Below are 14,082 nucleotides of genomic sequence, written 5' to 3' on the forward strand. Positions count from 1 at the left end.
TTCTTGTCTGTTGGAACGGAGTGCAGTTTGCATGGCTTGACTATCTCTCTATGTCACCAAACATAATATTCTGCAGTAATTCATAATCACATATGAGGATGTCTCCTCTAACAGTAAAAGTCCTTGGGAGGAAGGTGGGAAGTTCAGCATCAACTTGAGTTCCTGTGCCTCTGGGTCCAGCCCAGATTAAGGCTCAGAAATTGTGCCCTGGACTCCTGAACACCTGAAACACACCAAACAATTTAATCAGGGGAAAGGATTACATGTTGGAATAACTCAAATCTGAAATATTCATAAGATCAAAAAGAAAGCGCCTCCTTTTAAAAATGAAATAATGGAATAGTGTAAATTGGCCACTAGGCTATGTTGAGCTATGCTGGGAGTGTTGAGAAGGATATCATTTTCACTTATTGCCTTATCTATGGATCTTCGAAATGAGAGTACTGGTTGAGAGAGAGAGAGGGATAGAAAAACATTGAATACTGATGTTCAACTGTTTCCTATGGACACAAAGAACTCCATTCAGGGCAGGCTCTGAATAAGAAGCTTAACTTTGTGGTATGCCCCTCTATTATCACAATTCTATCATCACCTCTCGCCTACCTTCAGTGTCACTTCACCAGAACCTCACTCTGGGTATTGAACATTAAACCCGGAGTAAGGCAGACAGGAAAACTTTAAATTCTTTTTCTGAAATAGAAACTCATCAAAAACGAAGAAACTAAACAATGTCCCACATTCATAGAAATAGAAGATTGGTACGAATTTTTTCTGGAGACCTAGAACCTTTTGAATTGGTTCCTCTATGACCAGAAAGCAAAAGACAATGATCCTAGGCAAGTGATACTCACTTGGCTAAGAGTGAAACTTGGATTCTGAAACCTAACAATCATTGAAAGAAAATTGCTGATAAGGTATTTGATTACTACAGGAGAAACAGTAAAGAGCTGACTGAGCAGGTTTTCCAAAAATCATGTCATTGACGGACTGAGTCAGGATTTCATGTATCAACACTGAGCATGGGTGGTCTGTGGAGTTTACTGCTGAAATGTGCCTGACGTGGTTATATGCTTAATGTCCACAAAATTTAGATATTAGGACAATTCTCAGTGCATGGCTCACTCCATCATCATCCAAACTATAATATAAGAAAACAATGGATGACACTTAAAACTAGTTCTAATGTTTCACTAATTCAAAGGCTCTCACCTGCACAGACTGTCAGTAACAAATTTGCACTGACTTACTGCAATGTTACACATGCACTTCCAAATGGCACTTTTTTTTTTTTTAAGAGAGATTTTTGCTATAGGGTGTGTGCACTCATCGAAGAGACAGAGAGAGAGATGGAGAAATAGAAAGTGAGAAATCATCCTCTGGGGTGATGGCCATGCTCCAATTCCTTCTCTACTTTCCCCTCAAAATTTGGGCATGCATGCACATGTGCCTGGTATGAGTTTTAAGCTACCAGGTCCGGGACTCAAACCACAGTCAACTATGTGGGAGTACAGAGACATAACCATTATGCTATCTGCTGGTCTCCCAACTGGCACTTTTAACTCAGACTGGAAAAACATACCCCCAACATTTATAGACACCCATTTCATTATCTATTGTACATTAATATGGTTCTGCAGGACCAGTTTCTCTAGTGCAGTCAGCAGTACTAGACTGCAGATCTGGAAGCCACTTGTCAACTATAGTTCAAGTCCCCGGACTAGTCCACCGGGAAACACTTTGAGCATGTAGGATCCTGGCAAGTTGGAAGACTGGAGGAAGGGGATTGAGGCATGCCTAAGCCCCACAGAGGATGTTTCTTTCTTTCTCATATGGATTCTTTAATTTTTTTTTAAAGCCTTCTTTCAAGGACATTGTAAAATAGAATGATGTTCAGTAGATAAGCACTATAATAAGTGAGCTTGAAAGAATATATTTGACACCACGTCTGTATCACAAAACAGAAACTCATTTGGCAGGTAGGAAAAACTGGAATTCAGAGTGAGTTATGTCTTCTGTGAGTGCAGAGATAATAGAAGGAAATATTTAAAATTGTATAATACCCTAGACTTTGCCATCATAACTTGTATCCCAGATGGAAATGGAATTTTATAAAAATTAAAACTATTTAGCTCCAGACTTGAAATCATGTAAAGAATAGGGGCAGAGCTTCCAATTTAAGTAAACGTTCTTTCTTTAAAAAATTATTGTGTGCCATGTAATTTCATTAGTCATGTTTACAGATTTTGTATAGTCAACCATTAAATAACCCAACCTGTTTCTTATAAGTAATTCTTCTTGGTTAAGAAATAACCCCATAGTTATTATTTAAGTGAAAGAAGGATAATCAATGAGAGAAAGATAACCAGTGGGTATAGATAAATGGTAGGGATTGTAGCTGGGATATATAAGTTTTTAATTACCAGAAGGACCACGCACTCACTAGAGAAAGAGGGAGAGGGAGAGAGCACCCCTCCAATGGGGTATGGACATGCTGCAATGCCTTCCCCTCACTGCTCCACCCTGTGGGAATTTGGTTCATGCATATTTGCCCACTAAAGCTGGTGGGGCTGGGATTTGAACTATGGTTCACCATGTGGGATACAGCTCCCTTAACCTCTGGGCTCCCCAGGAATATAAAAATATTTAACCTTAGAGGGTCAGTAGGTGGTGTATTGTTTAAGGCACTGGACTCCCACAAGACTGACTGCAGTTTAAGTCCTAGACCTGGAGACTTGAAACTCAAGCCTGATGCATGTGCATGTTCAAAATCCCAAGATGAGAATGGAGGGAAGGGACTGTGCTATGGCCATTCCCCTTGGGGATGATTCCTCAATTTCTATCTCTCTGTCTCCTGGCAAATACATGCTCTCTATAGCACAAAACTCTCCACCTCCTCCCTCCCCCCCCAAATAAATTTTAACCTTAGAAGAAAATCATCTGAGGCACAACATTCTTGTGGCCTTATGCTGCCTTTTTCTGTCTTGTTTCCAATTACCTGTGTTAACGCCTCCAGTGAATATCCATGCTCCAGTTGTCATGGCTGCTTTGATGAGCCCTTTTCCAAACACTTGCTTTAGTTTGGGCTGAAGTTCAAAATTCTGCAGGCCTCCATGGACAGAAATGAGAAGCTTGGGAAGCTCCAACTGCCATTCCTTGGTCATCAGGTGTAGGAGGAGATCAGGTTTTGTATCAAAAGATACCCGCACATACTAAGAGAGGAAAGGCCATTGGTTAGAGAGGCTGGGCTGGACTGCCTGCAGGGGCTTGTCTTTACTGATTGCAGTTATATGTGTCATTGCTTGAAAAAACTTTCTCATGTGAAGTCACATTTTTAAAAAAGAGTGATCATTTGCTTTACCCAAAGAAATTTCATGAACAAAGATATTCACCATTTTAACAAATTTTCTGAAATTCTGAATTACTATAAACTTAAACATCTGAAAAAGAATCAACATAACTTCTAGAAAGTTCAATGTATTAACTTAAATAAAAACTGTAATGAGTATGTAAAGCCATAGATCAGACATGCTGACAACAGGGTTACAAAATAAATGAAATGCAATCTAGGAAGACAAAGGAATTAAAAACATAAAGAAAAATGAAGACTCATAGAGGAAATAATTAGAAGTTTAGATAGAAATAAAAAATAACAGGGAAGACTCAATAAGCTTGAAGAGGTACTGGCTATTTCTCAAAATCACTGAAGGATACCAATATTCAGGTCTGGGAAGCTTCATGAATTCCAAGCAAGATAAATACAAAGAAACCCCTCTCATGAACACATCATAGATTGCTCTAAAAGAAAGGGGAAACCCTCAAAAGCAGCTGGAAATGGCCAGTAGGTGGTGTAGTGGCCAAGGTGCTAGACTTCCTCATGGCTAACCATGGTTCTAGCTCCGGACCTGGCAGCTTGAAACTCACACCCAGTGCAGACATGTGCATGCCCAAAATTCCATGAGGACAGTGGAGGAGAAGAGATTGTTTATGGCCATCCCACCTGGGGAGTGATTTTTCTCTCTTTCTCTCTCTCTCTTTCTCAGGCAAGAACATGTGTCCTATGGCAAAAAACCTTTAAAAAAAAAAGGCAGCTAGAAAAAAAAGACAGACTATCTATGAAGAAGCAGTCATAAAGTGAAGGCCCAAGTCAACAGTGCCAGTGGGTCCCAGAAGCCAGGATCTTCAATGTGCCAGCAGAAATGATCCATTAGTTGGGACCAGCAGTTAGAGTAATGGCTGTGTCGCTGGACTCCCACATAGTCGACTGCGGTTCGAGTCCGGACCCAGTGGCTTGAACCAACGCCGGGCATGTGTGAGTGTGTGCCCAAGATCCTGAGAGGAGAATGGAGGAGAAGGGATTGCAGCGTGGCCATCCCCCCCGGGGGGTGATTTCTTGCTTTCTGTCTCTCTGTCTCTCACTGTCTGTCTGGCGAGCGCACGTGCCCTATAGCAAAAACCTCTCCAAAAAAAAAAAAAAAGGGGGGAAGAAGAAATGATCCGTTAGTCTAGAATTCTATATTCGGCAAAAATGTCTTTCAAAAACGAGAGCAAATTATAGACATTTTCTGCCTGCCAAAACTGAGAGCGTTTATCTCTAGCAGATTGCACTAAAGGAAATTTTAACGTATCCATAGCAGATAGAACTTATTTGATCCAAAGTGGGTGATCTAGGGTGTAGGTAGGATGGTAAACTAAGATATTAGTAACTACATGGTAAATCTAAAACAACCTCAGTTGCACAATATGATAATTATGTTTAATCTAATTTTAATTTTAATTTATTGTAGAAAGGAATAGACCTAAAGTACTGGGCAATACAACATATAAATTAAGTGCAGTAATTAAAGTTATAGTATTCCAAAGCCTCTATGTTGTATGGGGAGAAGAAAAAGGTATTTATTAACTTTAGAATTTGTTAAGCATGAATATTGAAACAGCATAACTTCAACAGGAATAGACCTGCATGTAATCATACAAACAGATACTTTCAGCGTGTAAGTAAATAAGTTTACCCAAGATACAAGACATCTAGTTCTGTACTGGTTTACTCTAGCCAGCAAAGAGCAAAAAGAAAAAAGTGAATGTTGGTCATTTTAGCTAAGTCCACGGTATCAGTACTCTAACTTGAATCTACAATGTCAAATACGGCAATATTTTATGCCTAAGCTCTCATATGCAGAGAGCAAGAACTTACTGACACCTACCCTTAAAAATTTGCAACAATGGGGACCAGCAGATGGCGTGGTGGTTAAGGCGCTGGACACTCCCACATGGCTGACCATGGTTCGAGTCCTAGACCCGGTGGCTTGCTTTTTCACTTTCCCCCTTTCTCTCTCTCTCTGTGTATCTCTCTGGTCAAATTAAAATAAAATGAATGAATAAAAGTAAATAAATAATTCTTTAAAAAATTTGCAACAATGTGCTTTTTTTTTTTTTGAGGGTTTTTTGCTATAGGGCACATGGGCTTGCCAGAAAGACAGAGAGAGACAGAGAGACAGAAAGTGAGAAATCACCCCCCTCCCCCAGGGGGATGACCGCCCCGCAATTCCTTCTCCTCCATTCTCCTCTTGGGATCTTGGCACGCATGCACATGTGCCCAGCATGAGTTTAAGCCACTGGGTCCGGGACTTGAACCGCAGTAGACTACATGGGAGTCCAGTGACATAGCCATTACGCCAACTGCTGGTCCCATATTGTGCATTTTGTATTATGGGAGAAGCCTTGCAGCTGGAGGAAAGGTATCATACTATCAGACTCAAACACAAGTGTTTCTTAAATAAGAACTTCTTTTTAAAATCTCCATGGAGTGACTATTAAAATAACCTCAATATATACTGCTCAATATATAGCTAATGTCTACACCCTATGCACCCTATAGCAGAAATGGAAAGACCTGAAGATAAGAGCGTAGGGAAGGTAAGTGTAGATACCAGAGACGGTCAAGGAGGGGAGGAACGGCAAAGGGTAGGTGGGAGGGGCAAAGGGAAGAAAGGGCAAATGGTAATATCCTTGATTTGACTGTCATGTATTATATGCACACTTTGAAAAACCATATTGTACACTATAGAGATGTACAATGATGGAATGTAAAGAAAATTTCTTTTAATTTAGAAAATAAATGCTCTAAGATAAAAAAAAATGTAAGTAAATAAAGGGAGCAGGAGGAAAGAAAGTGATGGCTACCTTGATGGCCTCGCTGGTAGTGCATACCTCTCTCCACATCCATCAGGTAGGATGTGGTAATTATGGACAGCTTTTAAAAGTTAATCACATTTTAATAAAGTGGATTCTTTTTACAAACAGATGAAAAATACAATGTTTTCCTGCTTGCACACCGAATCTATGCTATTTGAAGAGTGAATCTTCGGTGTCTCTTCTGAATTGAAGTCATACCATTTTGACTAATTCCAGACAGGAATGTTTAGTGAAATCAACTAGAATTGGGACTCATAAGACTTCCAAACTATACAAACCAAGAATGCTGCTGCTCTCCTATTTACCAGCCTTAATGTATCGCTGTCTTATTCTTCCAATTAAAAACTCCAATTTGACCAGGACCCATATTTCTCTAAGGTGAGATATAAATTATACTTTTCTTAAATATAGAAGAACATCTAAAGTATAAAGGTAACCCTAAAATTTTTTGCCCTTTGGAAGACTACAGAGTAGTTTCTAAAACTGCCAAAGAATTGTATAGTTTCAATGACTAGAGGATGCATATGTGAGACCAGTTATATGTAATGTTTTGAAAACCAAAAAAGTAGTGGGACCAGCAGTTAGCATAATGGCTATGTCGCTGGACTCCCATGTAGTTGACTGAGGTTCGTGTCCCAGACCCGGTGGCTTAAAACTCATGCCGGGCGCATGTGTGTGCGTGTCCAAGATTCTTGGAGGAGAACGGAGGAGAAGGAATTGTGGCGTGGCCATCCCCCCTGGGGGGTGATTTCTTGCTTTCTGTCTCTCTGCCTTTCTCTGTCTGGTGAGCGCACACACCCTACAACCAAAAACAAAACAAAACAAAAAATACCTCTCTAAAAGTAGTTGTGCTTGTGTCTTTTGGAACCCCAACATGCCTTGCTTAGCAGTCCTACCTATACATTTCATTTAGCCAGGTAAATGATGTGAGATTTGGAACCACAGTTAGTACCTGGGGCTCACGTAGTGTGAAGGGAGATTACAATTCATACAAAATCACTACAGCTACTGTGTAATGATATCGGCAAGCTTAACTAGCTGAGAGACATTATGAAGTTCAGATTATACTAGTTGGTGATGATGATAATCCTTTTTTAGGAATAAATTTCCCTCAGCAGATTATTCATTTTAGAACTAGTAAAGTAACATATGTAACGTAAGAGTAGGGAATAAAGGGGTCTAATTATTGATCATGCTTGTGGTTCCCTGGAAAATGCCATCTTCATATACTGAAATTCTTTTTTAAATAATTATTTTATTTAACCTTATTTATTTATTTATTTATTTATTCATTCATTCATTCATTCATAATAAATGGGTGGAGAGAAAGTGAGAAAGCAAGCTGCCAGGTCTGGGACTCAAACCGCGGTTAGCTTTGTGGGAATCCAGTGCCTTTAACCACCATGCCACCTGCTGGCCCCATATGCTGAAATTCTTTTTGAACTAGCTTAATCTAAGAAAAGCCTGTTCATTATCATGGGATGCCTCTGACTTAGGCAGAAAGGGATCAGAGAATGAATGAATGACCTTAGAGATTAGTTTTGTCCCTAGCTCCTTGTCTTCTAAAGAAAGAGAGGCACTCATTAGCCCACACTGCTTGAGCGCTTTACGCTTTTTTTTTTTTTCTTAATGCTCACAAGTTCTTAACTCTACGAGGAAAAACGAAACAAAACAAAACAAAACCCCAAACAACAACAAAATAACCAAAAAACCAAGAAACCTTTTATATTTATCTGTCCTAGTCACATACATGTTGTGCACTTTGCACGTACCATTTTGTGCTCTTACAGCAGCAAGGAGGTTGGCATTCTCTCCACTTTGCTTTTTTTTAAATGATTTTTTTTAGAGATTTTTGCGATAGAGTTTGTGTGTTTGTTGGAGAAACAGAAAGACACAGAGAAAGTGAGAAATCACCCCTTGGAGGAGGTGGTCTCACCAAAATCCCTTCACCATTCTCCTCTAAGAAATTTGGCCATGCACACACATGCACCTGGTGTGATTTCAATCTGCCAGTTCAGGGACTTGAACTGCGTCAGCCATGTGGGAGTGCAACGCCTTAATCACTACACAACCTGCCGGCTCCATTATCTACATTTTTTACTGAAGGGGGCAGAAAGGACTCCTTTTGTCAAGTTTGCATGCTAGTGGGGGTCATGAAAGGATTCACATGGCAGGTCTGACTCCAGAGCCCTCCTTCTTTTCTTCCTTGCTTCTTTCTCTCCTTATCTTTCTTCTTCTTCCTCTCCTTCCCCTTTCCCTCCCTCCCTTCTTTTCATCTATTTCTTCCCCTCTATTTCTCTCTCTCATCTCAGCAAAGATTTTAACTCTTCCTCAGACCAGTGATCACGCATGACCAGTTTTTTGGTTGCTATTGGGCCAAAGAGAAGAAAGAACACTTAATATTTTACACAAGAATTGAAGGGAAGACTGAGAAAATACTGGGAAGAATTATTCAGGCCACAATAAATATGAAAGTGCCGCATTGCCCAGCTACTCAAGGTATTTCCGATTAGTGAACTTCTTTTGGCCAAGACTAATTCTTATACAAAGGACCATACAATTAACTATAAGCCACACATTATTATCTGCAAGCTGGGAAATAACACACATACCAGGGGCTCTGACCCTTGGAAATTGCTGATTCTTTGTGATCTACTGTGTCCTCCTCTTGAAAATGAGGCGAGACAAAATGAAAACTTTAAATGAATTCATTTGCTACCTTCTTAAATTGTTATTAGTAATACAGCAATATAGGTATATGGTTTGGGGACTAAGAGGATATTTAAAGTGAAGGGATAAAAAACATATTGAGATTATCTGAAGATTCTAATTTTTAAATTATATACTTCTACACATTTAAAAAAATCAGGTTATTAAGTAAGCTCTCTAGGTGCTTGAAATATAAGTTAATTCACGTGTCAAATCAGCAGTTTCACCCTCATAAATGGTTGTGCCCACAGCAACTAATTATTTTTTATTAAATGGTCAATATGATTTGAAATTAGGAACTATGGGGTCATTGGAAAAGTCATGACAAATTTTTGCAAAGAAAAACAGAAAAATATGTCATGACTTTTCAATGACCTGATATTTGGTTGTCAAGCTAAGCAATTTTGATTGTCTACTTTTGAGTCTATTAATTGTGAAGGGACTGCCTTGCAATTAACAAGAAATCTTCATAATGCGCACACTAAATCTTGTCCCCTGGGTATTACGCTAACGTGATGCCATGTGTTCCCATTTACAGACTTCTCCGATGTGTGCAGAAACACATTCGTGTCAGATACTGGCATTGTAAGTTATTTGGTCAACGTGAACACCCTCTCTTGTTAAAGGGAGATGATCCTGACCATCTCACAAGACTGTTCAGATTCAGTTCTGGAACAAACTAATAAATGCAAATTGGATAAAAGTTTCTTTCACCTTGTACAACTCCTGGCTATGATAGGCCCTGGTGACTTGCCTTTAGCTCTTTAGTATGCCTCAAAAACAGCCTTTTGCCTCTTAACTCAGAGTTATCTAGGGAGTGACTAGTCTAAGTGAATACCCATAGAAAAGGAAAATGCTACTACTGCCCTGAGCTACCCATCCTTTGCCCACATTCCCTTAGTTCCCCAGTTAATTTCAAGTGATAAGCAGAGCTCAGGCCACCCCATGGTCTGGTGGTTGAGGTGGCTGGATCCTACATGGCCAACCAGGCAGTTGGAGCCCAGACCCAGTGGCTTGGAAAACACACCAGGTGTGTGTGTATGTGTGCCCAAATCCCAAAAGGAAGGAGAAATGGAGGAGAAGGAATTTCGGCAAGGCCATCCCCCATAGAGGCACCTTCTCATTCTCCAACTTCTCTTTTTTTTCTTGGCCAGTGCATGCACCATCTGGAAAAAATTTTTTTAAAAAGAGAGATAAACTGAGCTTAAATAAATTACTCATGCTGGGAGTTATCTAGACTTTTCTCTCTTCCTGTCAGGATCCTGACAGGGAGAGAAGGATCCTCCACAGGGTGTGACTCCATAATCCATCCCCAGCCAGCCTGGATCATGAGCAGAGATGAATGTGTGGAGTATACAAGGAGACTTCAGGATTCGAGCCTAGTAGCTCCCTTATGGCCTCAGCACTGTGGAATACTGCCAGGACCCTACAATTGTCTTACCCCTTCCCCTTTCTATCATTAGTGCCCCTGCCTGGCAGCAAGAAGCTCTTGCAATGTATCAACCTTTAGAATAGTATCTCGAGAATGCTCTCTGTAAAAGAGACTGACTCTAGTTGAAATTGTACTATTGGATCTATTCTTAGGTTCTTTGGATTTGGAAAGCCACTGAATCCTGCATGATTTTTATGAAAAAATGTATTTTGTGTTCCAAGCAAGAAACTTAGAAATGAAATGCTGTGAGACTATAATATGAAATGTCTTCAGAAGGTTCATGGAAAAATTTGAATTACAGTATGAGTTTATTTTGGTGCAAAATTTTTTTTGAAATCTGTTCATAGTTTTTTCATGATAATCACTTTTCTGTGAACCATTTGAAGAGCCTTGTAGAAAACAAGAGATTTTTCTTTCATTTGAATGACAGTGACTAAAGACTTCAGTAACTAAAACTCTTGAGTTGTTGCTCTGCCTCGTGCTAAAGGCCTTTTTCCTTTAGCAAGTGACTTTACTGCACATTTTTACTAAAGCCACACTTATTGTTTCCTCATTAGAAAGGTTACTATTGTGGCCAGTAGGTCCGTGATTGTTAAGGTGCTGGATTTCTACATGGTCAACTGTGGTTCAAGTCCCAGACCTGGTAGCTTGAAAATCATGCCAGATATGTGTGTGTGCCCAAAATTCCAGAAGGAGAATGGAGAAAAAAACAAACTCAACTATTCACAATCAAAGCAGAATTCAGCCTTATTATGGCCCTGCTGTGCACTAATCTTGGAGCTCACACGTGTCACACACCAGACAGGATACTTTACCCTGTGTGTGTCACACACCTGGAGCAGGCAGAGGCTGGACGGTGGGGAAGCAGACAGTACTGCTTAGAACAAACCAGGCTGTTTCATTAAGAATTCTTTTCTGGCTCGTGCCCTTCAGAGAGAAACAGGGAGCTAGAAAGAGGGGGAGAGAGAAAATACCCTCCAATGGAACATGGTCACACTTCAGTCTCTTTTCCTCCATTTCTCTTTCCTGCCAGGGTTTTGGGCATGCGTACATACGCAGCTGGTATGTTTTTTCAAGTCACTGGGCTGGAATTCGAACCACTGTGGGCCATGAGTGATCCAGTCCCCTTAACCGCTAGGCTATAGTTCTGGGCCTATTTCAACAGTATTTTTGATACCTATCTTCCAACCCTGTAGTGGGAAATTTGCCTGATTTTTCTTTGTGTTGAGAAATGTGACAAGCATCATTTCATTTCCTAATTCTATATAGCCCCACTTGAAATGGGCATATTTAATTAAAGCTGTGGCCAGGCAGAGTATGTTACATCGAACTGCTAAGGCAATTTTGCTGATACCAGCTTTTCAAGTCCACAGAGTCTTTTGTTTTGCAGTGAGAGTTTAATGTTTATGACAGTTTAATAGATATACAATTTCCCTAGAAAGAAAATATTTGAAATTAAATTCACTGTTATTAAATTCCTGCCTTGGTGACCTACAAAACTCTGGAAACAAAAGTGCCATTGTAATTTATTCTATATTGTTTTTTTGCAATTTTTTATTGTTATGTACCAGAAATTTACAAGGGATGGATGCTGATCAGCTCAAACTAAAGAACTTCACTAAGCATACAAACTCTGAATTTTTTTACCAGAATTATGTAAAATAAAACTTTTTTCTATGCTTCAGAAAAAAAAATTTTTTTTCAGGTTTTTGCCACAGGGCATGTGTACCTGCCAGAGACAGAGAAAAGGAGAATGAGAAATCCCCTTCGGGGGGGTGGCTGTGCTACAATCTCTTTTCCTTCATTCTTCTCAGGATTTTGGGCACATGTACACACATGCCTGGCATGATTTTCAAGCTACAAGGTCCAGGACTCTAACCTCGGTCGAGCACTTGGGAGTACAGCGCCTGAACCATCATATCAGCTTCTGGCCCCAGGCATAGCATTTTCTAAAGGCAAGAAGATGGGCTGGCTTCTTGGAGGTGGGTTGATTCTTTCTTCTCTCTATCTATGGTTAGGATCAGAAACAATAGTGCTAAATTATAGGGTTTTTTTGGTCTCTTATTTTTTTCTTTTTTTTTTTTTCAGTTTTATTTTCGGTGTGTGTTTACTCACTGGAGAGAGATAAGAATGGAAATAGAGAGAGAGAGGGAAAGTGAGAAGGCACCTTCCAGGAGAAATGGTCATGTCATAATCCTTTCTTCTCTATTCTCCTCTCAGAATTTGGGCATGCAAGCACATGTGCCAGGCTGATTTTTCAAGCTGCCAGACCCAGGACTCCAATCACACAGTCAGTCATGTGGAATCTAGCCGCCTTTACCACCACTCCATCAGCTGGCCCAGGGAATCTTAGTTTTAGCAGTTTCAGAAGGGTTTTCTTCCAAACTGCCAGTTCAGTACCTTGAAATTACACGATAGAATCTGGAAATCAGTGGAACAATTACACAACCTCTCATAAACCTTACCATGCTACGTGAGGCTGTTCGGTTAGCTACAGTCTAGTGATAACTGCTTTGTTTTGTGAAGTGGGATTCATTAAATTTCCTATTTTGTGTGTGTCAGTCAATGAAGATTTGATTCTCAGGTCAAATTTGCATAATGCAAAGACAGACGATTTTTAGAGTCTCAGATTCAATCCCAGAGCAATTTAAAAGTATGAGGTTATAGATACTGTGTGGTTGCTGCCTCTCCCACCTCGTGTTTCTTTTTCACCCATCCCTGCTCCCTTCAGCACCAATGCTTAGAGAATAAGGCTTTCATCCTGGCAGACTCAATAGCTAGTGCTTGAAGTGTAAGAATGAGGGATAGGAATAATTATCTAAATGATATGAAAACTATAATAAGAGGCTCAATCGGATCTAATAAGCAGAGTAAATGGCAAGGGAAAACCTGAAGAGAGTTATATGGGTGACTTGAGAGGTTTAAATACAAGTCCTTAATTAGGTTATGCTTACCTGGCCCACAAGTCAGCTCGGCATTAATTGGAAGAGATGATTAGTAAGCAAGTAAGACTGCCTGTAATCAAGCCCAGCACTGCTTCCTTTTCTAAATAATCTTCAGCCTGAGCCCCAGATGAAGAAGAGGCTTTGCAAAATGACACAGTGTCTGCTGACTGGGCCAGCCTATTGTTGTTCTCTAAGGCAGTAGACAAAGTGACCTGGATAGGCCCAGCCTTGGTGGCCCATGTGGCAGCGCTGGAAGCCACTGGGGGAGTTCACATACCAGGTTGACCTGAAACATGGGCATGTATACCCAAGACCCTGAATAGCTGGGGGGCTGGGGGAAGGGGATCGCAACATGACAAGACCCTGTTGGGCGCGTGTCTCTCCCTCTCTCTTACCCACTATCTTCCATGAAGGAAATACAATATAAAAATAAAGTTACCTGGAACACACTTAGTAAAACCCACTTAGTAAAACAACACCTTTATGAGAGCATTAGCATCTCAGTATCTTCTTGGTTTCTCTAGTCTGACTTTGTGAGCTGTCCAGATGAACTGACAGGTGCTCTGAAAGCCCGGAAGTGGCTATTTTGGGTGTGCAATTGGTAGGATGTGGCTTGGTATTGAGAAGGAAGTCAGAACGCTTCCCTCACTGTGAGTGTCAACTGTCCTTCCTGGGTCACAGTTCCTCTCTGTGCACTGCTGAGTTCCCTGCCATTTCTCTGGACTTGTCAAACCTGGGAACTGAGGACTGAATATCATGACTGCTTAGCGATGCTCAGAACACGGAGCTATTATCTAGGATGTA

At 40.4% G+C, this 14,082-nt stretch overlaps 1 protein-coding gene across 8 annotated transcripts in view; it reads right to left on the bottom strand.

The window, feature by feature from the left end:
* Positions 1 to 14,082, bottom strand: part of TRPM3 (transient receptor potential cation channel subfamily M member 3) — a 657,305-nt gene that overhangs the window by 349,131 nt on the left and 294,092 nt on the right. For all 8 annotated transcript variants that reach the window (XM_006152487.3, XM_014589340.2, XM_006152484.3 and 5 more), the window contains exon 4: positions 2,996 to 3,209. In XM_006152487.3, coding sequence (XP_006152549.1) covers positions 2,996 to 3,209 — 214 coding nt within the window. The remainder of the gene's footprint in view (positions 1 to 2,995; positions 3,210 to 14,082) is intronic.

Source organism: Tupaia chinensis, unplaced genomic scaffold (genome assembly GCF_000334495.1).
Source record: "Tupaia chinensis unplaced genomic scaffold, TupChi_1.0 Scaffold000354_1, whole genome shotgun sequence".
NCBI classification, from domain to species: Eukaryota; Metazoa; Chordata; class Mammalia; order Scandentia; family Tupaiidae; genus Tupaia; species Tupaia belangeri.